The sequence below is a fragment of the Anopheles coustani genome, chromosome 2 (assembly GCF_943734705.1).
Source record: "Anopheles coustani chromosome 2, idAnoCousDA_361_x.2, whole genome shotgun sequence".
NCBI classification, from domain to species: domain Eukaryota; kingdom Metazoa; phylum Arthropoda; class Insecta; order Diptera; family Culicidae; genus Anopheles; species Anopheles coustani.
This window is the reverse complement of record NC_071289.1, coordinates 56,778,815-56,805,073: the sequence shown is the minus strand read 5'-3', so window position 1 is coordinate 56,805,073 and position 26,259 is coordinate 56,778,815. Positions and strand designations below refer to the sequence as shown.

Sequence of the window (26,259 nt, the reverse complement as noted above, 5' to 3'; positions counted from 1 at the left end):
GAATTCTTTTCACGGTTTTCCAAAACCTATCGAAATTGACGCTGTCACGTGCATAATAAACTGAGATGAAATTGGAATGCGCATTTATGAAATTGAGTTTAGAATGAGAAAAAAATTGTAATTTTGATTGGGTTTCTTTTTGAGATGATAATCTCTTGTGTATTTTTAAAATTTTACAAGCATTCTTTCCTACACCAGGTGGATAATTTTACGTTAGTTGGTTGTTCTTATCTTCAGTGTGATACGTTTCTCTGATATCAACCCTAGAGTAACATTGTCGTTTATTTGATTTATTTCCAAAACTATTATCACTCAAGATTAATCCAACGTTGCATTCATCGGTTGCTAGAAAAAGGGGTTGCGAAGAATATTTTCACCTCATAAAACATTATTGCTTGGCGGTAATCTCAAGAGTTCCCGATTTTGCTCCACCCGATCGAAATCTCGGATTACTCGCGGGACGTACCATTCTTGACGCCCCAGCATAGAGTGCTGGCCTGGATGGGAACTTCGTTGGAAATGCTCCGATCCACTCCGGTAGCACTCGTGCCTGATGGAGCCCCTTGAAACGTCGTGTCATTACTTTATGCCCTTTTAACTCCCCCTTGGGAAACTGAAGTGGAGGGTTTTCGGCCAAAACAGAAAGAGAAACCGTTACTTCTACGGTTCGCCAAACCGGAGCTGGCGTATTTTTACACTTCCACAATTTTGTTTTATCGATCCATGGGGTTTCTGCAAAGATTGAGGGTCCGGGGGTGAGCATGTTGTTTGCACTTGATCTTTATCGTACGGTTTACGAGTTTTCATATAAAAGTGACCCCTTTTCCCAGCCCTCCAAAACCTTGAAAAAAGACTTGTGAAGTGTACCGAAAGTTTTCATGCCGCTGTATATAGATTAAAAATAAATAAAGTAAATAAAGTAAACTAGAAAAATATTGAAACAAAGATTTCGCCATTTCCTATAAAAAAATTTAAACTACACCACTTGCAATCCGACGGGTGAACGTTTTTGTTCGTCAAGCATCGTCAAAATACGTCGTTTTTAATTCCACGCAATCACAACTGATGGATTTGGCAAGAGCTCTCAGGTGGCGCGCGTTCTGAGCCTTTCCAACCGTCTTCTCCATTATTGCATGCCATCTAAGATTACTTCCTTCCAAAGGCGCCTGATTTTTTTTCTAAAGACTTTGTGACCAGAGGGATTTGGGATAGACTTGCTCGTTATCTGCAGCGCGACGCAAAAACCCATTACCTTGCAGGGAGTGATACTCTACTATTCCGTACCAGCCTGCTTCAATGTACATGGGATCCTTTTCCCTTTCCATGCATCTCCCTTTGGGCTGTGATTAATGAAAACGGATTTGTCAGCGTTTGCCAGCAAAATGCGATTGGGGGATTTATAATCAAAATTAATAGTTTGTTTTTGCTGCTTCCGAGAGTTTCTTCATCTATTTTTTTTTTCTTACTTATTGCTCAAAGGCGCAGACGCTGCTGTTGGGGATGAAAACGGTGGGCGTGCAGAACTTTCCATCATTTTGCACAGATTTTAACCCCCTCCAGCCGCTTCTGGAGCCGCACCATCACTCCTCGCCGTCTTAACCACGTGCGCACTGCAAATGAGATGGATTTATTTTTCCGCGAAGCGTTCCCCCGAGGAATGCACGGAAGCGAAAGGGGCAAGCCAAGCGATCGTTCAGTTCATTCCTATTTCATTTTGAACCACTAATCCGCAAGTGCTCCGCCCGGATGCTGCCCGCGACTTCGTTGTGGGCCGGTTGTCATTGGGAAGAAAGAATGCCTTAGGGAAGGCGGTTGCTTTATACATTTAGTTGCTTTCGACACCACGGATCTTTTCCTTCAAATATCAGCGCATATCTAGGGCAGTTCGACTCGCTCCAGTTTTCAGCACCAGTAGTCAGCAGTACCTATACGAACACCCACGAATAGCCTGCTTTCGCTACCTCTCCCGGTTATGCCATTCTTTCTTTCTTTCCTTTTTCTTGCTCCGTTTCAAACTCTTATCGCTTCCGCCCCAATCTCAACGAATCGGTATCTTTGGCTAAGCTTCAACACGGAAAGCCATTGCTCCCCAGGGAACCCTGAACGTAAAAAACCAACCCAAGCTGGAAGGAAAGCAACATAAATTTGATTACCGTTTCCTCACGCCGGCCCATGGGGAATGTAAGAAGGACGTGAAAAGCGCTCTGTTAGTAGACGGGGGCCAGGTTCAGATGCTCCATGAATGGGCAGAAGAAAAGATGGATGCCTGATGGACGGATGATGTGAGCGCTGTCACTTTATGAGCTGAGCGAATGGCGTAGGCTTCAGTGTGCCCTTCCGGACGGACGGACCAGGGGGTCGTAAAATGGAGCGAAATGTGACAGAAAGGCGATCCACCTCTTTTTTCTAACAAATACCTTTTTAACTATGTGGCATCTTTGACCATTATCATTGCGAAGCTATAAAATCAAGCCACCCTTGCACATTCTCCACGCAGCACACTTTTACGATCGGGCCACGAAAAGGAATCTGACATAGAAATATGACTTTATATTTCCGGATCATGATTCTCAAAAGTTTTGCAAAAGGCGATTCATAACCGGATTTATTCATCAATCAAATATTTTGTATAATACCTTAGGCCCAGAACACGGGTATGTATTTTTTAACACTTTGTTTTAACACTGTTTTTAGTACATTTTGAAGTACAATCATTGTGGACAACTGTTATTAAAAAATAAATACTAAGATTTGTTAAAAGCGAATAACAAAAAGTTTATTATAAATAGAAGTTTCCCAAAGGATACAATTACAATAGCCTGCTACTGTGTTCGTGTAATACTTTATTAGTTTTGTGAGAAGATGAGAATCTCTGCCATCAAAGTGTTAAAGAGTTCTAAATTCCCAAATCAGTGTGAACTGTCCCAGAAAGTTACAGAAATCCTTTCTATAAAGTAGTCGGAAAATCATTGTTATCTTCACCAACCCAGCCAGTCCCGACGGAAAACCTCTACGCTTTGTTCTCATTTGTAGGCTAATTTGGGTCCAACTACAATCTTCTGCTGGTACGTTCTTTGGCCATTAAAATTTGGTCAGCAAACATACCCACACACACACACAAACACACCCTGATGCCAGGATTGGACGCACGATAGCTATCGCCCCAATGAAGCGGCCCATCTCCTGGCGCCCTAAAACGAGCATGAGGCGGGTTTCGTTTTCGGGCTCTCGGGGTCGTAAATTAAACCTTTTAAAGCAACGGCACGGAACGGTGCCGTTCTGGGCGTTCGCAAGCCTTTTAGAGCACGCCACTGGAAACCCGGCCGGGTGCGCTGCTAAACGCACGGTCGGCAAAGGGGTGATGGCCACCGATGCTGGTGAACCAAGGGAACTCTTGGGAATGGGGGTTATTTTTACTGCCGGAAATGGAAGCGAACGCGCAAGGCGGTCAGAGTTGGCTTCCAGCTGGGATAATTGCACCAGGCTTCGGGTGGGTCGAGAATCAAAATACAGCCCCGCTGTCTCCGCCATCGCCAAGAACAGTTCCTCCGAGCGCAATACGAATGGCTTTTGACTTCACACGGAACCGACACACACAATGGACAGAGTGGACTCCCTTGAGGTTGCCTAAACATCGTCGGAGAGGCGTCGTTCCGCCCGAACGTTCTAGCGTGCTCTTTAGTGCGTTCGACATAAATTATGTACGCTGGCTAACCACGCAACCATCCCTTGCAAACCCTCCGGGAGGTCCGTCGTACTACCCCTCCCCCGTGAGTGCACCAGAATAATAACTCTTCCTGCTGCGTTCGTGCTCAGCCGCTCCAGCACATTATCGAAACGAGGGCTGTGATTTTGTGCGAAGCGAAAAGGAAGGGTCTGCAACGGACAACGAACGATGGCGTGTGGCCACAGGATGGTTCTCTGGTAGGCTGAAAGCAACTAGCGCTAGACACACTGCCCGACTTTCACGGCATGCCACCATAACCGTTCCGGTTCGATGCTTCCAGCTCGGAGAGACCTTTGAATTGACTTCGGCGAAACGCTGTAACGACCGGTCACAAAGTTCAAGCTCCGCTTAGGCCCTGCACTCCACTTGGGGTAGACTCCTTGGGGTGAGCGTTTCGCTGGCCGAAGGGGATAAAAATAAAATACACCGATCGCAAATACGCGTCCAATCACGTTTCCTTTGATCCTCACCCAGAGGAAGCCCTCCAGAGACAGCGCTCCAGCCATGTTGGAAAAAGCGAGCGAGTGGGAGGAAAAGCGATGAAGAAACTTTTACTAACAACATCCTCTGGAGTGAAACGGCAAACGCCGAGGGGCGAACGCTACCCAACGCAGGCAAAATTTCCCGGACCGAGTATGCTCGAAGTTTCCCTTAGTCCCGGGAACCACGTTTCCATTATTCACCGTTGCTGTCTGCGTGTGTATATGTGAGCGTTCGTTAGCGGGGGGCCATCGAAATGGTGGTGGTTAAATTTGCAAACTTTTCCAGAAAGCTCGATACTCCTCTCCAGTTGTTAGATAGTTGGTTCTCCAGCTTATTTTGCATCTCTGCCATCTTTTTCTCTCCTTCTACGTTTCACTCTCCCTCTCTTCTCTCTCCTGTGCGTTTACTTTGAATAATAGAAACTCTTTGATGCCACAAAAAGGGCGACTATCAACACCAGGATCGTGTAGCTATCGTCGTTAATATTGTGCCTCTAGTGAAGTCTTCACCCGTTTTTCTCTTTCTCTCTCTATCAACCTCTCTATTTCTCCATCTCGTGTCCTATCTTTCTTAGTCAGTTACGCATTTTCCTACCCTAGAGGTGACCCTTAGACCTAGATTAGTACTAGAGAGCGAGAGAAAGACAGAGACGGCAGGATCAATAATGGACACCCACACACCGAACCTTTACTGAGAGAAAGCTTGCACTTCAAAGCTCCCTTCAGCAGCAAAGGACGTGCACGCGAGCGCGGCAGTTTTCGCTCGTTTATCCATCGTTCATCCCGAAAGCCCTTGAAGCTCACCTACTCCACCCAGTTTGGAAATGGAAGTTTTGTTCGGTCCTGAACTCCGATTCGCCTTCGCTTCGGCAATCCGAGCTCTGTTTCGTCTTTCACCCCTCAGCTCCAGCCGGAGGCGAGCAAGCAACAATTGCTGTACGTGTGTATGGGTTTTCATGGCCTAGCTAAGGGCTGTTTCTTTTATTCGTTTGCTCTCTATCGTCCAGATCTCAAGTTTGCCATTCGCCCCCGAATAAAGTGGCAAAACACAGCCCGGTCCTCGGTTGACCATGGTATGTTTCTTTCCGTCCATCGTTGGACCATCGCTCCCGGCGGAGCTTGGCTGGAAAGAAGATCCATTTGTTTCCGTTTGTTTTCGCCGTATTTGGGTGTATTTGATAGGCCCAACACACAGCGCTATTTGTAATCCAACACACAAAAAAACAAGGGTGTAGCAATTCGAGATGTAATATTGCTTTCGGGAAATTGTGCGAAACATAAGTTGAACCGTTTGTTCTTACAGTTCAACGGACAACCTTTTACTGTGTTCCTTTCCAATAGCAATTTACATTCTTTGGACATTACGATATTTATCCAAGTGATTTTATCCCTCTCAAATGGAGCAAATTGTTCAATCGATCAAATCACTTTAACATGACGTGGCAAGACCCTCATGATTAAGGTACAGCAAAATAGATTTTTCTACCAAACATGAAAGGTTAAAGAAGTGAAAAAACATTTAGCTTGAATCGCTCTTTCATGTGCTACTGCTTTTCTAGCCCTTACGGCAAAGGAATTTCATTAATTTCTGGGTATAAATTATTCCCTCCTATCTCCCAACTCGGACCTAACACGGGTCCTTGTCTCGAAAACGGACACCGGACGCTGGGAGATTCAAAAATGTATTTATCAATATCATCACGTAGCACCGTCGTTCACGAAAGGCGTGTGCGAGAATGTGCCAAAAAATGCTTTTGTGTCCGTTTTTGCTCACACCATAACTTACCCTAGAGGGACCGCCTCCTTGAACTGTGTAATCATAGTCCCAGGTTCAGCCAACACACCCGGACACACGTAAACACGTCTTCCTTGAGGGATGGTGAACTGAAAAAGCGTTTCTCATACGTTTGCAACAGTTTCAGCCACCACATACAGGGAGGATTTTCCCTTTCATACCCTCTTCAAACGTTGGTACTTTTCGCTAAAGCAACAATCGGCACTAGGAAGCGTTACACCGGAACGGTCATAAATTTACCGAATCAAACTTAGATTGTCCCCCGGGGAAGGGAGTTTCAAGCGACAGCCTTTACTTTACCCGAGATGTATTCGGGTTGTAGAGCAAAAGTATCGCCCAAATGTTGGCCGTGGCATACCTTACGTTTGCAGAGCGCTCGAAATAGAGTGTGTACATAAAACCATACTATTTTCATTAGCAACAGGCTTGGGGGGCAGTGCTCGTATATCATCTTAATTTCATCAGAAGAAAATTGCTTTACGAAATATGTACTATTTCAATCCGGTGAACTCCTCCTCTGACGTAACCAAGAGATGTTCCCTTGGTCGTACTGGTCAGCGCCAGTGCTTGTGCTGAAACTAGAATCATGAACATATTTCAAGCGTTCATAGAGATACGATATTTTTAAATTATTTTTTCGGAAAGCGCATGTTTTTACTTAGTCAATAAAATAATCCTTACTTGTGTCTAGAGACCTACGTCCAATGCCATAATTTGTAATACATAATTTGATTTTTAACACTGTAATCGGTCGTAAATAGCGGTCGTTTTAACCGTTAAGCAATTTTCAGTTTTATCTCTCGAAAACGGTTGAATATTTTTTCAAAACAATACATTTTCATTTTTAACGAGTGAAAGTCAAAAACTAAAAATACGATTTTGATAGTTTTTGCTTTATACCGAGCAAACTGAATAATGATGCACAAAAAAATAAAAACACCAAAAGATTGACAACAATTCAAACAATTGTCCAGTACATTTGTTAAAGAAGCAGATAAAAACTTAAAAAAAAGGTGACGAAATTACAGCGTTTTTTAATACTCTAAACGGTCTATTCGACCTTTTTTATCGAAACGCTAGATCTTCGTGATTTTTAAAGATTAATTTAATCGTTTCAATTTTTTTTTATTTCCAAAAGAAAAGGTTTAAATTTTTACACTGTTTTCAGGGCCAACTCGTCGGCATCAAGCTGCTCTTTGTTGGAACTAGGCAGTGAATTGCACGCGCAAGGTTTTTGTTTGGCATCGTTAGGAATCAGTTTGGGCTTATTAAGTACACTGCCGACTATGCCGACGAATTGGCCCTGAAAACAGTGTATTCTGTACGCGAGCATCTCGATTCGTTGTGTGGGACGGGCTACTATGGGACCATTTTTTATCGTATAAATATGAAACTATTTTCGTAATATGTGGTTTTGTATTTGCTCTTCAGTGCCTTTTTCTAATTTTTAATTTTTTAAAATTTATATACTATCGATTTAACTACAATTATTAACTCTAACACTTGCTTTCCACTTCTCTTCGCTACCTTTCGTTACAGAACCGGAGGAGGCAGTATGCTCGGTGATGTCAATATATCAGCCATTCTAGATTCGTTCAGCGTTGGTTACGATAAAAGAGTAAGACCGAACTATGGAGGTACGTATAACCGTTCTGAGGATGTGATTCCGCGTGCAAAACTCGTCTCTTCTTGCCAAACGTGTCCACTCGAGCGTCATCGTCGTCGTGTGTGTGCCACACACAGCTGGAGTCTACCATATTGCGTCGATACCAAAACCATCGAAAGACCGTCCCGAGGGAGAAAAGCTAGTCACCGCACCGTCGTTGTCACTGTAACTACTCTGCCCCGGGTGAAGAGTTGACAGATCGATTCCACCTGCCTCATGGACCTTGCGCATGGGAGCGCACAATGGAACCGGGAGCAACTTTCCGCAATGACTTTATCTCCAATAAACGTCAGCAGTGTGGCCTCACTTTTGAAGAAACCGCATCGCATAGATGGAAAACTGCGACGATGTTTAGCCATTACTTCTTTTTTCTGCCACCTCTGTCGAAACATCTGCACTTGATGAACAAACAGAAGTTGGGCTTTTTTAATTCCAACGCCCAGGCAAAATTAATCAACCGGTTCTGCCGTGCAATTCGACTAGTTTCCCGCTTCCCCAAATACCCCGGGACGTCCCCCCCCCCGGGGCTACACGTCACCTGAATAAACGATTAAAACGAAACAGCTCCATCCGGTCCGCCCGCATGTTTGTGCTCGTTTGGGGAAAACAATATTAAATACAAGCTGGCTACAAGCAGCAAACATCACACCGTAACAGCAGCCACCGAGCGCGCGGCTAGGATAGGTGCCTTACGGAAAACAGTCCATTCCCGGGATCCGGTTTCGTTTCCTGTTTGTACTCAGTTTCCGGAGCCTTCCGGTTACTCCGGTCCCCTCCTAGACACAGATATACCATCACACATACCGGCACACATACCCACGCCCAAGCAACGGGAAATGAACATTGGGAAAAAAAGTGACCAAAGAAAGGTACGAACGGAAAATGATAAAAAAAGGACAACGACACTAGATAGAGGGAAAAAAACAAATGGTAACCTGCGACCCGCCCTAACCCCCCGGGGCGTCAGCCATGCTTCTGGCTGACCAGCAGAATGATCACGATTTCGGGTGTCGCCAAAAAGTCGACCACGCGTCAACCGTCGTCGCTGTCGTCAACCGTACAAGAAAAAAACGGTACAAATTTTGTTTTCGTACCTCAGGCGGCGTCGTCGTCGTCGTCAGGGACTTCATGCCCCGCATGCACCCGGGCACGGTCATGCTAGCAGCAAAATATCTACAGTGCACGTGCCCCGCCCCGCAAACCCATCCCATCCCCCTGCGGGCCAACAAGCTTTTATTTTCACTGTTTTGAACTTCTTTCTTTTTCTCCGAAATGGGAAACTTTGGGGCGTGCGAAAGAATAACAAACTGCGGTTCGCAAATGCAAGCGAAATGCGGGAAAACGAAAGCAAAACACGCTTCCCCGAAACCAACCACCGGAAGCAGCCGCACGTTGTGTGCGAACGTGTTTGTTTTAATTAATTTTTCTCCCGTTCCCGGGAACCAGCAGTTCCGCAGAACCTTTTCCCCACTCCCTAAACATCGCCAAGCGTTGGTGTGATGGAAACGGGCTTGCGACTTCTCTTGTCTGCATGCTGTGCTTCATTTTCCTTCTTCAGTTTGGTGCATTCTCCAAACCGCGGTGCTTGGTGGTGGATTCTACAAGGATCATTTGTTACACTGTTATTTGTTTCAAAGAAACAGGTGAAATATAACCCGTATTAAATATTTCAAAAATAATGTAACCTATGAATAACTATAGGTAATGTTTAGAAAAAACCCAAATTGGAGAAGAAAAGCACTCTAACTGTTGCTTGAGAAATCGCATAGCAGATTCTATATATTTTTCTGAAGTCTTGTAAAAATATGAACACAAGAAAATTGTCTACATATATTCGTATATGCGTTTGTGTGCGTCTTCGTATTTGCGCATGCATGTGTGTATGTGTGTGTGTGAGTATGTGTACGATGGGGAATATTTACGCTCGTGCTTAAATGCAGGTGCACTAAAACAATATCAGCTCACATCGGGTGACAGAAACAGGAACGCCACTGGTCGAAGGAAAACAACTTCACAACATCCCGACGTGCGGTCCCAATTGGTGCATATTTGTATGTGTTCGCCTGCGGCACAACGAGCGCCATACTGTTTGCATTTCGACCGGAACGTCATCTGTTTGCTGCAGGATCGTTTGATATTCGTACCTCCACTGATTTTTTTCTCCTATCTGCTGTATCGATTTTACATAACCTCTTTTTTCCTCTCTTTTATTATATTTACCGTAAAATGCCCACCCTTTCCGGCACTGTGGCACAGTTTTTAAATGAGCCAACGTGTTTTTCCCTCACAAGCGCGAACGAACGTACACGTACGAAGCACCAGGCGTCTCCATTTCCGCACATCACCCAACGCTAACTGCGGAAGCAGGCTGCAAAAAAAACGACACCCAAATATTTACCTCACGCGAGATGCGGTGTCCAAGTTGTACAGCTTCCGATGTTTATGTATGTGTAACAAGAAAACGAAAAGAAAAAAAAAACAGATTGCTAGGCCATTTATCGCCCCCCCAATCGTAGATACAGATTTGGAATTTAGCAGTACGCATTGTTTGTGGAAATAAATTTAATCAAACCGAACATTTTCCGACATCTCCATCAACGAGATCACGATACGTAACCGTGCATGAAAATGTTCGCAGCAAAAAACCAATACTGCTACACCGCAATATCGTTTGCCTTCCCGTTCGGTCCGCTCGGGCCCAAAGTAACGGAATTGCCTGTATGAGTGCTCGTAGTCGATTAGGCGTACGTTCCGTGTTTGCGAACATCTCGTTTGACGCTTCAAGAATGTTCTTGCATTCCGCGCCCCAAAACCCGCACGAAGTCGATGCCGGTGCGGAACGAGCGAGGCAGACCTCCACGAGACAGAATACAGTCTGCGGAAACTATCTGTGTTGTGTGCATTATCGAGTTTTGTTATTTTCTTTTCCTTTCTGTTGTCGATTCTTGCATCCCCCCTATGTTTGCCAGAACATGTATGTTTTCTCCAGTTTCGAGTCGTTTTTGTTTTTTGTTGTGTTTTGGTGATTGTTCTCTTAAGGCTTTTTCCTTTTCTTATTGCAAAGTGTGTTCATTAACCAAACAACATTCAAAACAACACTGTTTCCCGCTGAACATCCAGCAGTATGGCTTCGGGTGGAATGTTCCCTGCGCCGTAGAGAGACCTCCTTTTCCCACGTACCCGTTACATAAGCTCATAGTGATTTGCCAATACTTCAGCTATGGAAATGACGAAACTCTTCACTTCTGCCTGCCGTTGTTTTATGTCCTTTTTTTCTATTCCATTGTCCACCATCCGTGAGCGCCTCGGATTGCCAGCCACTCTTACTGACCCGACGGCTGTCAATTTCGTTTGTTTTACAGTATTCTATTTAAACAAATCTTAACTTCATAACTCTCCTCAAATCTGATGTATTATGTTCTTTCTTTTTACCACACTATCCGTGTTTCAGGACCGCCGGTTGAAGTGGGAGTCACCATGTATGTGCTGTCTATCAGTTCGCTGTCTGAAGTTAAAATGGTACAATTCATATGACTACGTACCTGCTCTGCCCAGAGCTACTACCTCCTATCCTAAGCCCCCAAACCTCCTAGTCGCTGAAGGGTTTTCTTTGTCTAGTTTGGTTCCAACGTCCAAGTAATGCAACCGTTTGTTAGCCAACGTCCCAACACTTCTAACTCGCCTCTAACAATCAATTCGTACATATGCCACATTAAACCAAATAAGCATAGTTTACGACACACAGCAGTAGAGAGCGCTGCAGTGAAGGACGTTTTCTCGTCGGCTTCCCGTACTGTTTGTACCTTGTGATTCATGTGTTATTAGTTCAGTTTCACCGTTTTGTTTCCCTATTATGCGCAACCGAACGTAGGAGTTCCTGCCTTCAGGGGCTGTGGTCTTCCTTCAATTAAATATAAAACGGCTTGTGCGTTTTTGCGTTCTTTTTATCATCCGTGTTCATCACCAACTAACTGATTTAATTTATGTTTCAAGCTTCACCCGAAAAGTTTGTTGAATTATCATAGTTTTTTCCCCTTTGATATTCATTATTTTTTTTATGAAACCATCTATCAACATCAACAACTCAAACCTCTGGTATAATCACGCCTCTGCTCGATTGAATAATAATTTTATTATTTAACTCTCGCCGTTACACCATCATTGGTGAAATGTGTCTTGCAATTTATGCCGCTTCCATTGTAATAGCAGATTACTTAAATAATCGTGTGTTCCAACAAACAAAAACGAAGTTATTGACGCCATCCATTTTTTAGTAGCGAATGTTCCAGACAATGCTCTCCAACGGATGCGGTTGTGTTTTTACGATGATATGTTTTATTTACCCTTCCTATATTTTGTAAAATACTCAACTCATGTTTATGCTTTCGTTCTATTGGAATTTGTGTTATCCTACTGAACCTGCTAGGTTTGTGCTCACACAACCGTCATCGTTCTATTTACCCATAACCCTGTGTGATCACCTTGTGTCTTGTTTGCCATAATCGTTAGCAAAAGCACTCCTTCTCGTATCGAATACTGAATAGAAAATCAACCAACACGCCACCTTGCAGACACCCTCGTGACACTAACGCAATCCACCTTTTAAGCACTTTTAACGTTGAATAACAAATATACCACAACCACACTGAACAACGCCAGTAGATGGACAATTGTACTGGTTTATTTACACGCCATTAATAGCTACCGTTGACCTTCTTTTTGATTGTTTCACATTCAAACACCCGAACAAATGTACACCGTTCTTCGTTCTTTTTAGCTTGATACACTTAAAAACACTAAGTACATGAAAGGCATATTCTATTTTTATCTTTACAATATCTTTCAACTGCGTCACATTCATTGGAAAGGGAAACATTCATTCTTCAGCATCATCTCTTGATCCGTGCAGGGCAAGCAGGCGAATCGAATTTCCCTCGAGAGTCAGTTCCATTTCGATCACTGGAACAGTTTAACACTGCTTAGTGTAACAAAATCACACACATATACACACAACGGTCACGGGTGTTTGTTGGGTTGGTCTCTCTGGGCATTGTTTATTAAAACGACGGCGCAAAATAGTAGTTGCAACGGGTCAGTACTGATTGGCAACGGATTTACAGATAATTGCATTCAAGCATTGGTGTGGCAAATCAGAGCCATGAAATAGTCCTAACGTCAACGCCAGTGAAGCCCACCGACCCAATCAGCACCCTTGCCAGCCACTCGCTGCCCAAACTCCCGCACAGAGCAGTGTTAATCTTTCCTCTTTCAACACTTTCAACTGAAACTCTGTCGCAAACAGGACCGGCAAGCAATGTGCCATGCCGAAAAGGCCGATGGTCAAAACCTCATACAGTCTACCCATCACATACCCAATCCCACAATCAGCCTCCGACGTGCCTAAGCTTTTGGCAGACTCAACCAAACCGACTCCGTTCGGACAACGGCTCTTGGAATGCAATTGTAGGAATCGCCGCACGTCAGTTTGGAACCAACATGCAAACAGGGCAAAAGCAATGCATTTCAAATTAAGTCTGCGGCAAACCTCCCTTCTCCCCGTACGCCTCATGAAGAAAATCCCCAGGACGAAGTTCCACAGGGCCCGCTCGTTTTCCTTCTTTTTCTCTCTGTCCCTCTCTCTCTCTCTTTAACTCTCTCTCTCTCTCTCTCCAGTTTTCCTCAAACCCCCAGTGTCAAGCTCAACCGCCATTCCAATTACTCCAACAAAATGTGCGAAAGACCAACTTTCGGCCAACCTCGGGGTGAAGTCACAGACAATTTTCGGCATTGAGACCGACTGTCACAGGCCGGTTGACAAGGTGGCACTTGCACCCACCGAATCTTCCGTAGAATAGAGCAGTCCGGTTGGAAATTCGTCAGTTTGGCGTGCCATTTTAAAGACGTGCCGGTTTATTGAAGTTCAAAAAACAACAAACTGAAAGCAAGCATTGTTCCTTATTTATAAATTAAAATTATTATACCTCTGTTTTTAAAAAATTCCAACCAGACCATGGAAATTTGCGTTTTCCATCCATTATCATTTGCAAAGTCAAGAAAATCAACCCCGCGATCCAACATCGCAAACAAACAAATGGAAATGAATGGGTTTTTGGAGTAGAAGTGCATCAGCGTTTTCAACACCCTTTTAATGGTTTTGTTTCTACTAAATCTGGGGCATTTTTTTATTTAAAGTGCCCTTAAGTATATATTTTTTTTAAATTTACCTCCATCACCATATTAAGCGAATTTTATGACCAAGGGGATTTTGGATGGTTCGGATAACGTGAATTGATGGTAGTAAAATATTGTTTTAACGGCCTTTGCTGCTAAAGCCAGCGATAGTTTATACGACCCGATTTTCCTCTCCTGAATCCGATGCACCTGAATCCACTTTGTTCCGGCACGTGGGCACTTGAAACGAGTGGCTCTAAAGCTGTGGCACTGGTTGACGTCTTGCTCCAGTTCTTTGCCGCATTTTTATGCGACCTCTGCGTGGGCTCTGCATAGCAGCATTGTCTTTTACCTTTTCCTTTTTAAACCCACTACATTAATATAGTTTTTCTATCCTTCCTTCTTTATCTATCTCTCTCTCTCTCTCTCTTTCTCTTGTTCCCTTTTTATCTGTCACCTTGTCTATCTTTGATTCACATACCAGTGAACCGTAGCCGTATGTGTTCCGTCAGCGTTTCACAACTGCGCCCTCAATCAAATTTTCCGTTTTGTTTTTCCTCACGCACACTCACTCGCACACGAAGCGACGCAAGAATATGTTGAATAAAAAACAAACCAAAGGAAAAACGATCGTACAGCGAAAGTTCGTGACCCCTGAAAAGCATCACGGGTTGGATATTGTTCCCCCACTCGTTCATCCGATGTAACATTTGATGACAATTATATTGCACAAATCAATTAGATCTTTTTAAAAACTAGACTACGGCGCATCGACTGGTCCCCCACAAATCATCACAAAAGGGGTTGACACGGCACACGCTTTTCAATAACTTGTTTTGGCAAAGTCTGCTCGAACTCGTCGTTTACAAAGAAGTGCAAATGAAACTTGACCATTTCTTTGTTTTTTTTTCGATGCTCCCTTATGAATTCTTTAGGTTTACCTGATTAAGAAAATGAGTGAAATTATTGAAGACTTTCTCGCTAGAGTTCATTTCATCTCCTTGATTTGTTTCGTCATGTTTGTTTTGTTTTATTTGTATATTCATGAATTTTAGATTTAATTGAACTAATTAAATTAAATAAATTCAATTTAAGTATTTTAAATATAGGATAAAGATATCCTTAAATTTCATAATCAACTAATATTTCTGCACATCATTTGTTATGATATTTTAAACACCAGATTTTATTAAAAATAATTCTAAAGAAACTACCCCAAGAACATTGCGCTGTATGTGTATGAACGTTGAATCCACTATCAAACATCGTATTCACTTTCTTAACCTGAAAGGCTGAAAAATAATCCAAAGAAAAAACACCACAATAGCCGTTCTATAATCTAGCCATTAAAAACATAATACAGCATCGGTTAAAATGAAAAAGTATGCCAAACGTGTACTAGACTGAAATAATTTCCCAACCTATCGTAGCATTTCTCTCTCGTTTCATCACAAAATCATGGTGGCCGTCGAAAACTCCCTGGCCGCTGATGAATCATACAATCTAACCCGCAACGTATGTGTCTCATCCATATTTTCCTCTTCAACTGTCTCACTGTCTTTCCACTACTGTCGTTGATCCCGCGTACGGACGATACATTCCCCGTCTTCTCGGTCCTCCAAGACCATCGTTTGTGCGGTGTCAAATGGCAAAATGTGTGCGCAAACAGTCGTATCGTTTCCCGGGACTTCTTCTGGTAGGGCGGGCATAGGTGTCATATCGTCATAGGTGTCGTGTTCAGTCGTCAAACTCTCCCGGTATAGGTGGTCCCCATCGTTTCGTCCGGCGTCCCAAAATCCCCAACGCAATATCTGCACAAGCGACAAGATACAAAACAAAACAAACAAACAAAAATCAAACCAAATTCATATCGAATTGCAAACTCTGTTCCAGGTCCCCCGGTGGAGGTTGGTGTTACAATGTATGTGCTGAGTATCAGTTCAGTGTCGGAAGTGCTAATGGTACATAGAACCGTGTCCAACTATTTACATAAATGCTATTCGTCCATAACCCTTACCGCCCAAACACCCCCAATATTGCCTAAATCTACTAAAAAAATAAGAAAAACTTAGAAAGCAAAACAAATAGAGGACATCCCGCTCTATTGATATTAAAAAAGTCCGACATCAGTTATATAAACTGACCTATGATACGCTCGTTATTTCTAAAATATAGTGAAAGCCCAAAAACTAACAAAAAAATTTCTTTACAAATAAAAATTTTCCGAGCTATCGATGAAGTTTCATGAAAAAAAGAACAAGCAAAAGGACTGCTGCCTTGCACGACAGCACCATCAAAAGGATCGCTGGATATCTCGGAGTTCTCTTTGGAGGCGTTGGACTGCAAGGCTGTTCTACGTTTATTAGCCCAAACTACAGAGCACTATTTTGCAATCTGTCCGATTCTCCTTTCTCTCGCTGTCTGTATCTCTTTCTTAACCTTTTGCTGTTCGTTGTAAGTGTGCATAGACATATATATTTACATCAAATGCATATGAGTGTGTATTTATTTATCGTTTGCCTGATATCTACTCGCTACGATGGGAACAACAAATTTCGATGACGAAACTGTTCGACCAAGCATATTCATAAAAGAATAACTGACTGCCAGCGGTTATGCCGCCTCCTTGTGTTATGGTTCAACGAGATGCTTTTACCATTTTCGTATTAAACGTTTGTATTATGTTTCTTACGCCGGCTGATGTCAGCGATTAGTATACATACTATTCCAATCTTACGCGTTACTCGTTCCTCGTACCTGTTTGCTGTACGTTTACATATGACACGTACACAGCCCCTAGGGAATCCCTTTGCCGTTCTGCTTTGATTTGCCCGTTTATATTGAATTCCACTCAAACGCTTCGTTACAATTCAGATGTTTAGATCGGTGTTTGTTTTTCGTTCACTCCTAGTGACATTGTTCGATGGAAACGATCGTTGAGATGAGAATGCTGCCGATATGCGGCTCACTTTTATGCACTTTAACATATCAATTGTAATGCCATATCCCCTCCAGTCGGCAGAATCCGCGCACCATACACAATTGGACCGGAAATGACACCTGCCACTAGGGCCATCGGCGTTTCCACCCGATTCCTACGGCTGTGCTCTACAATCTATCACTACGCAACTCGATTATCTTGTCTCACTGAGGGCTCGAAGTTTCACAACTACGTTGCCGCGTTTGTACTGTTCAGGTCTTTTCGAAAAAAAACGCCCGAGTGTATGAGAATAACAAAAAGATGTACTTAAATTGGCTACCTCGCTTGTAGCTGCCGTCAAAACCGGTTCAAACGCGTTATGAGAATTATATTAAAAAGTGTCACTGTGTTTGTCTGTGTGTGTGTGTGTATTATCGTGTGCGTGTGACGCTACGTTTTGTATGGGTTTTGTCTTATTTTCAGTTTCATTTCTGAATCGTCAACGAACCACTTCTTGAGCCGGAAGTTGACATCAGCCAGTCTAACGTTTCCTTTGCAACAACACTCATCACACGTTTGGTACCAAAGTACCAGAACATCTAAAAACTACTCACAATACACACATACACACACACACTGAGTACAAAAGAAAACACACACCAGAGCAGAATCTGCTACAACAACGATCAATCAAGGAAACGTTCGAAAGGTTGCTAACTGACCGATAGTCGATCGGCCTGCCAGTGGCTCGCCAACCTCACTTTCCATCGTTTCGACACAAATGGCTTCCTGCCGACTCCGGTGCCCGTGTTCGTGGCACCGGGCAAGACGCCACAGTGGTCCTTGCCGTCCGTGGTTCGCCTTCCGTTCGATTCGTTTTTCTTTTGTGGTTTGCCTTGTTTTGCGTCTCACAACCCTGAATACGCTGGTTGTGTGCATGCGTGTTTCGTAATCGTAACGCCATATAACGACCCGCCTCAAATGCCGAACATATTTAACCCTGCGCCGCTCCATTCTATCTATCTATCTATCTATCTATCTATCAACCTATCTATCTAATATCATCATCATCGACCTCACCGATGTGCTCCTTGCGCTGCGAAGCCGAACCTTTTCCACTTGGTTCGATTTCCTCGCCCCGGTGCACCACGTTTCGTTCCACCACCTTTGTTTTTGTTCATCTTGATTTTTTTTCCTCACTGTTCATACCGTTTAACTGTCGATAAAACATAACTGAGCGCCGCCGTTTGACCGTGTGTGAATTTGTTTATTACTTCTTCGTCGTTTCTTGCGTCTGCTGGTCGACTGGCGTGCTAGACCAATATTTGCCGCCTTTCTTTGATTCCTTACACAAATCGCTCCATTTTCTATTTGGACTGACAATTTACCCGTTCGCTCTTAATACACTTTTCTACGAGTTAATTTTCGATCGTACTCTGTTTTCATGTTTATATCTGTTCTACATTTTATTTTTTCAATTTTTCTTAACAGCTTCATTGGTGTCGTACTCGGTTTCTCACTTTTCCATTGCATTTAGAATTGTTTACCAACGTTTTGCAAACATCTATCTAGCACAATGCTGGTAAGGGATGAAAGACCAGCTGAAATGGTATTTCCTTGTTGAAGAATGTTTAAAAGCATCTATCAAAATAGAACTCACAAATAGAATCATTCAAATATAACAGATTTAATATCAAGAATTCAATGTTTGTTTGCCAAAATGCTAACATTTACTAACGGAATAAAAATACCAACTTATTGTCACTGCAGGACGTGACGGACAGCCTGTATGGCAGAGTTTTTAAGCAAATTTTTTCCATCATTTTTTCCGATGTCTTTCAATTCGTAACAATTCAAAATACAGTTAATGATGTGTTAATTTGTAACTAAAATTCTAGATCTAAAGCACAGTTATGTGTGCATTTGGGACTTATTTTTGTACAGTAACTTATTATTTTAAACATAATAGATGTCTTCTTGTTGACATTTTCCAACATAATAAATTTTAGTTGTTGACCAGTTTTGTTTTTCTTTTTCTTTCATATGCAATTTTTGTACATTGGTTTTTCGTTTATTCTCTTTATGGAGTTTATAATGCCACTTAAAATAATGTTTATCCTTAAGCAAGTAGTTTCAATTCTGGAGCTTTGTAAACTGTCTTAAACTATATGATATTTAAGCTCTTGGTAAATGAACGCTCGAAAAGACTTGCCATTATGTATGATGATCTCTAATGATTGTTAGAAAAGATATTCAAAGGGAAAATTATGATCTCAAAATTCTAACTTTGAAACATAAAGTCAAAGATTTTAACACCGAATTTTAACTTTGAATCGTATGTCTAGGATGCTCCTATTGTGTATGCTATTGAGCATCACGTGATAGCATTAAACCCGAATATACGACTCGAGATGCTAGAAAAACAATCTGCAGTTGTTAACAATTTTGCGACGTTATTGTTGTTCCTTTTTAACTATGTCCTTATGCCACGTGTGTTATTTTAAGTGTCTCTTTAGTTACATTATTTATGGTTGCGTTCAGCAAATAATGTTTATATCTTCTCAAAACTACCATCCAGTACAACACGATATAACGGTACAATAATATCGTGAATTGATAATTTTATATGAATGTTTAGTCTTTCAATGATGATTTGTTTTAACATAGTTTACCTACTTCGCCATTGTTAAAGCCTTAGTTCGTATTTTGCCGTGAGTTTTGACAATTTCCTGCCTTTTTTTGTTCGATATCTTGTTTTGATCACGTGCAGATTTACTGTCCTCCACTTTTTGACTGTGTCTAACCAACGCTGTCCAAAATAAACCGCGTAAACAGCGCTAGAATGGATTGTGCGGTCGCGAAAAACAATAATAGAACACAGCCAGACCTACTCAATCCGACGCCCGAACTGTGCATCGCCATCACCGCCAAGCACCTCGCAAGGACTGAGGCTCGCTAGTGCCATGGGGCGGTGGAATGCGTTTTCGTGTGCGTGTGTGTGTGCGTTTTTGTCTTGATTTATGATATCGCTTTTCCATTCGAGCTTCGAATCTCGGTATCTACCACCGTACGTAGTTGTGTGAATAGCTGCTCCTCCCGTAAAAACCGTTTCTATATGTGTGTGCAAAAACATGTCCTGTTGCAGGAATTACAAAGCAATAAACCATCACCTACCATAATCCCGGCGATGACGCTCACAAAGTACAGTACTTCAACTTGAGCTGCCCATCCTGTGTTTTCCCCCGGAGCCGTATCGAACCAACACACTCCCAGAGCGAGCCTATCCGTCGGTCCAAGAAATAAAAATGTTCTACCCTCCCTCAAACCATCAGCGGCAAAAGAATCTTGCGTCGGCCTGAATTCCATACGTTTACCCCATTTTGAAGTAATGTGGGATTCAACATTAATTTGAAAGCTTGCTTGCGATCCACGACGATGGATCATTCGTATTTTTCCGACCATTTGATTTCCTGCAGTTGCGTTTTGTTTGTACACATACGATTGTCTTTATTCATATCGGTTAACGGTGTGCGTGTAAGTTTGTGTTTTATTCGTTCCAGAAGACGTTTAACGTTTCCGTTATCGAGCGCCCTTCCCTCCACCTTACCAGTGCCGTTCAACCAACGAGAGAATCCAAACAGCCAATATATTTCTGGAGACTTCTCTTAGAACCCACCCTGCATTGTCACGGTGTCACCCCTCCCCAAGACTTACCCTCCAACCCACAGCTCATCCCCAGTCCCTTCTGATCGATTGAAGATCAATACCAGCGTCACTCATTCCCCCAAATCATGCATACAAACATGTTTCCCATGGAAAGGTCCTTTTCGATTCCATCCAACCATCAGCAATCATCATCATTTTACGCCATGTTCGGTTAACAGCAATTCAACCGCCAATTCGTTCTGTGCGCCATCGCTTCTTTTGTGATTGTTTTCGATGTTTTTGCCTTTTTTTTATTTCATGTAAACAAGCGTTCATACATGCCACACATTTATCAATGTATCATTATTCGCATCCGTATCGTAATAGCGTGCCTACTTGTCCACACTCCAAATATTTATATGTGTATATACGAGCAAACATACTTATCAGTCCACAATTCTCTGAAGGATGTACCGTTTCGGTTACTTTATCGCACCAGCTCACCAGCCCTTACGAACCGGAACTGGTTAAATGGTTTAATCTTAGAGCTTTCCTCCTATCCAATACACACCCAGCGAGACGAAGGACATACATCCTTCGCATCACCAGCAGAATGAAATGAGAATTAAACATACATTTTACAACCGTCAACCTCCCTTTCCCAGAGCACACAACCATGCACCCAGGCCGGTCAAAACTATTGTTCATTTCACCGAAGCAAACGGCCTTTCCACTATGACAGAAAGAAGTCCGGAACTGCTTTCCATACCAACCGTACAAAAGCATTAACAAAAACTAGCGAACAGTATGTTTTCATTCGGCTAATCATTATCCCTCGAGAGAGAACTCCCTCGAGCCGCCTGCTCACGAACACAACATTAAGTGTTGATTGGACGTTTAATGAATATTTTCATTTTAATGTTTTATCACCATTCGACTACCTACTCACAAATGCAATAGCTTTGCATTACACTACCGTTTATGTGCCATTCTTCTTACCCGATCTGTGTTTACCATCCGCTCATCCAATGTATAACCGTTTCACAGTATGCATATTATAACCGTATATTATCCCTAATGTAAACCTGTGTACGTAGATGTATTGGTGTTTGTTCAGTTCTGTATTATTAAAGTAAATTTAAGTTCAACGCGAGAAACAAATACTTCCAAACGGACAGTCCGTGCAAAGCTAACGAACGAAGCTAACGAGACTTTTCAAAAATTTAACTTAAGCTTTACTTTTCCAAAATAGTATAACTTTGTAGTATCAATGAAACAAACAAAAAAAACCTTTGTACGAAAAAGATAACAATTGAACATGGCTCCTTATGAGCGTAATTGGCTCAACGAAAATAGTTATGAAAAGAGTGAACCCTACCCCGCCCAACCCCATGTTTGATCCCTTCCTAGTTCTCCTTTCCCACAAAAAGAAAACCACTCCCTCTCTAAACCGGAAGTAAAGAAAGAGCCTGAAAAAATTATAACGTGTTCTTCTCTCTCTCTTTTCTCTCTTTCTCTTCTCGTTTCTTTCTCTTTCTCCTCACCTCACATCTTCGGTGCGTAAATGTATCGTATTTTGAAAACCTGTCCACGAAAATGTAAAATGTTTACTGTATGGTTGTCGTGCTTAAAATTCCGACCAAAAACAAAAACTAACAAACCGAACAAACGATCCAATTCCGTTCTTCAACCAAATCGACCCCGCTCATCATGAATACTAAATTGCCACACGCAAAATGCGTCACCCGAATCGGAACACGTCTCTGATCTGGCCCTGTCATCAAAACCGATCGGAAAACAAAAAAAAAAACAAATCACTTGCCAACAAAACATCAAACGCCATTTTTATCGTTAAAAACTACACACATTCGCAACCGATCACGATCGATGTAACATCGTTACCCGACAACGCGCGCACACGACGTACTTGGAACATCGCTCTGATTCGTATTCAAAAAAACCATCCGCGAAACCGCCAAACCAACATCCTGCAAACCACCCAAACCTGCTTTCTCGATCGAACCGAAAACAAAACCAAACCCCAAAAAAATCAACGCTCGCAAAACTGGCCACCCACATCGCAGGATTTCACATTGGATTTTTACTTCCGACAATTTTGGACTGATCCCCGTTTAGCTTACAGAAAAAGGCCGGGTGTTGAAACGTTATCAGTTGGATCTGAGTTCATAAAGAATATTTGGGTACCCGACACGTTTTTTGTAAACGAGAAACAATCATACTTTCACATAGCAACAACTAGTAATGAATTTATAAGAATACATCATTCTGGATCAATAACTAGAAGTATTCGGTAAGCGTTCGTTTCCTACTATTACTACTAATAACTGTCGTTTTTTAAAAGTCCCCATCTTGCGTTCGTCCCCGTTGCCGCCCCGTGCATTGGTTTTGAGTTTATTAATGTTTTCGATGTGTCACCCTCCGCTGCCCGTTACCTAGCCGTCCCGTCTTAGAACCTTTCCCACCTTCCCCCGGTTTTTTGCTAGCTTTTCCCCGTTTTCCCGCAACCGTCTTGTATCGTCCCGTTTCGGGTTTCCGCAACTGGGACGATACAATTCCATCAAACCGTTGCCATTGCAGGCTGGCGAAGGGCGAAAACCAAAGAATGCTTCAATTAGGAACTGGCCCAGCCTGCTGTGCAACGGTGCGTTATAACCCCGTGCCTTCGTCCTTCCTCGTGTTCCTTAAGTGTTTAGTTTTAAGTCACCGAAACCTGAAGTGAAGTTCCTATCAAATAGACACCAATCGGTCGCCTGAGTTCCAAATTCAATCGACGCCAGCGCGTCCCACTTCTTCCCATACACACCCCGGTCGAGCATGCGCGACACTGTGTGTGTGTGTGTATGTTTGGAAGTGGGGCGGACAGCCCGGGAGGTGCATTCAGGGCACCCCTGGGTCGCACACCGATCTACTTTGATGTGATCTTATCTATTCTAAAGTAACATCTATAATTAAATTTATAAAAAAAAAAAGAAACACACAAACACACATTCACTATGCTGCAGCAACTCTCGTTTACATATGCTCTTGCCTCAGAAACGCATACTGATTGCCATCCTGCCACCAACAGTTTGAAAAAAAAAACTAATGTTACCCATCCAGTTCTTCCCTCGTTTGAATATCCCTACCTTTTCCACACAAGCGTTTACCCAAATAGTCAAGCAAACCCACTCACTTTCCCGCACGGCCGTATGCTCCGGGCTTTTCCGGAGACACGCGTGCCCGTATTGTGTATGAATGCCTACAGTCAAATGAACCGAATGGTTTAAATAATGAAAACTGCCCCACAAACAACACTCACTAAGTCACGTACTCTCCTCGAGCTACCGGAAACGATGAAGTGACATCTCGAGCACACCTTCCAACCACTTTCCCCGTTGTTAGTAAAATACCGTCAAACGGTTTTCCCCTTGCAATGCCCCCAAATCCTCACACACACACACACACACACACACTATCTCTTTCTCTCTCTCTTACACACAAAAACCACACCAACCACTTACACACACGTTACAGCGAAGACCTATTGCAATTATAAGAACGCAAAAAAGAACATTGGATTTTATTGTAAGTACACGTTGTCTCATTATGCTTATTACTATTGCAGATTAACAATCACAGCATCATGTCCAATGAATTTACAATATTTTCCAATGGATAGACAATTATGTCATATAGAGATAGAAAGCTGTAAGTATCTACTCAGGCGTTGCCACCGTGCAGCACCAAAACAAACTAACTCTCATAACACTGACAAGTACCAACAACTACGAACACTTTGAACAAACGACCGCCAAACGCTCCACGTACACCCACTGCTAGGAACACTCGCTCCCGAAGCAAAACCAAAGAAAATCACACGCGCAAATCCACGCGCCATTTAACCGAAAGGCGAAGAAAAGGACGACTCCCGGGCAGCGGCAGAACTTCCGGTTGCCCGCGTCAACTTGACACTTTCGGAAAGTGCGGAAAACAAACGATTGTTGCTCAATCGTGGTTCGTGCAATGACCGCGACGGAGAGTTCCAGGGCTCCGTGCGGGTACCCCTCTTATGATTGGAGGAGGGGGAACCGCTACAAAAAAACACCGGACAATCTTTGCTGCGACGCACGGAACGCACACCAGCGCAAGTGTGTCGCGTTCCAGGACAATTTTTTTTAATAACGTTTTTTTAACTTTTTCTGCAACCCCCTCCCCGCCGCGACAAAAAGTACGACATGTTTCACGGAAGCTTTCACCTCTGTGCTTTATTGTCCTTTTTCTGACAAACCTGCAGCTGAAGCTTTATCGCACACTAATAAGCATTATGTGTATTGTGTGTTTATGTGTGTGATAATACAACATGCCTCACGCTCACCCGCTCCCTCGATCGGGTTACGATCGTTATGTTTCACGTACGCTTCGTATTGGCAAACTTAAATTTTCCAAACCAAAAACCAGCTTTACAAATCCGATCACTGATATAGCCTTCGCTCACAATCTAATACGTTTGTTTTTTGTAACGTCCACACTACTGCAAGCTTTTCAAGTTGAACGTTTCTTTTGTGTTGCTTTGAGCAAAAAATAAAATAAAAATAAAATAAGAATCATAAACCAAATATTAGCAAATTCTCCAGAATAGATATGTGCAGCCGGATAACTTTGTTAATCAATGAGTAGCTTCAAACAAAAATAAAGCCATTATCATTTGTAATTGTTGAAAACTGAAAGGATTTGTAAACAACTGTAATTCATACAAAAGCAAAAAAATTAAACAACTTATAAAAATTCAAATCAACTTAATTGTAACCGATAACAAAAATTAAAATACATATAGTACATACACGACGAAACGTCCCTGAAACACGATCAAGAGCGACCGACAAGATATCTCTTTCATCTGCCGATTTGTCAGATACTTTGGGTACAGTTGATAGCATCACTGCGCTACTGCCCTCGCTTCCAACGCTCTTCTCGGCAGTTCGAGACACGATTGAGACACCGTCCGCCGAACGCCAGCCCACCCCCACCCAAGGGCGATGGATCGGGCGAGAAAGTTTGCGTGCAAAACATTTCGTATTTTCACACCCACTCGAACACTCACTCTATCTCTATCTCTCACTATCCCCGGTAAAGGTTTGAACGGCTCGATATAACAGCATTGTCATACACCTTTATGCAACGGAGACAAATCCTAACTTCACTCAAGTTTTTTTGCGAAAAAAATAAAAGAACATTTATCCTAAAAACTTGAACGTCTTTTTTCAGTTCCACAAAGACAGCTTGATCGAGTTTTATTTCTTTTCGTTTTTGGGATGTGTTTTGTTCCAAACGTCCAAACTCTTCATTTTAGAGTCTCTTCTGCTGAACTATTTTTTGTTGTTTCTTCCTTTAGACAAAGTCTACCACAATAAAATAAAGTAAAAAAACGCTTGTTATTCTCCTATCCACCCCCGACATTATCAGAATCATATGACATCTGCATCGAGGATAGCTTCAAGACTTTCGTTATCGCATTCGTTCAACCTACTGATAGTTTTTTGTTTTACTTATCTATACGTCCATATTTCAAACATAACCCTTTTTTAGTTATAACTCAGCGCATTCCGTCATTCTGTCCACCCTTCCGTCAATCCATTCTGCAATCTCTGCAAAGATATCGTAATTCCCATCATAACTGCAAAAAGGAGGAGCGCTAGGAGCCCCAACACATGTCAAAAGTCCGAAATGCACGCCAAATTCCAGAGCTGGCTCAAATGTCCATACTTGCGCGCCGTGAATACCGAATCCTAGTGAACCGCGTCTTGTTCTTCTGGCCGAGTTTGATGCAAAATGCAACATCTCTCATTGACAGGT

General features: G+C 42.7%; 1 protein-coding gene across 2 annotated transcripts in view; it reads left to right on the top strand.

Annotated features, from left to right (window-relative positions):
* The first annotated feature begins 7,550 nt into the window (after window positions 1-7,550).
* Window positions 7,551-26,259, top strand: part of LOC131265628 (gamma-aminobutyric acid receptor subunit beta) — a 47,239-nt gene continuing 28,530 nt past the window's right edge. Inside the window, exons 1-4 of one of the 2 annotated variants that reach the window (XM_058267913.1) lie at window positions 7,551-7,641; window positions 15,735-15,802; window positions 22,491-22,717; window positions 24,032-24,114. In XM_058267913.1, the coding sequence (XP_058123896.1) occupies window positions 7,560-7,641; window positions 15,735-15,802; window positions 22,491-22,717; window positions 24,032-24,114 (460 nt within the window). In that variant the 5' untranslated portion in view covers window positions 7,551-7,559. Of the gene's footprint in view, window positions 7,642-11,121; window positions 11,190-15,734; window positions 15,803-22,490; window positions 22,718-24,031; window positions 24,115-26,259 lie in introns of both variants that reach the window. The other variant, XM_058267914.1, reaches the window with a different exon arrangement.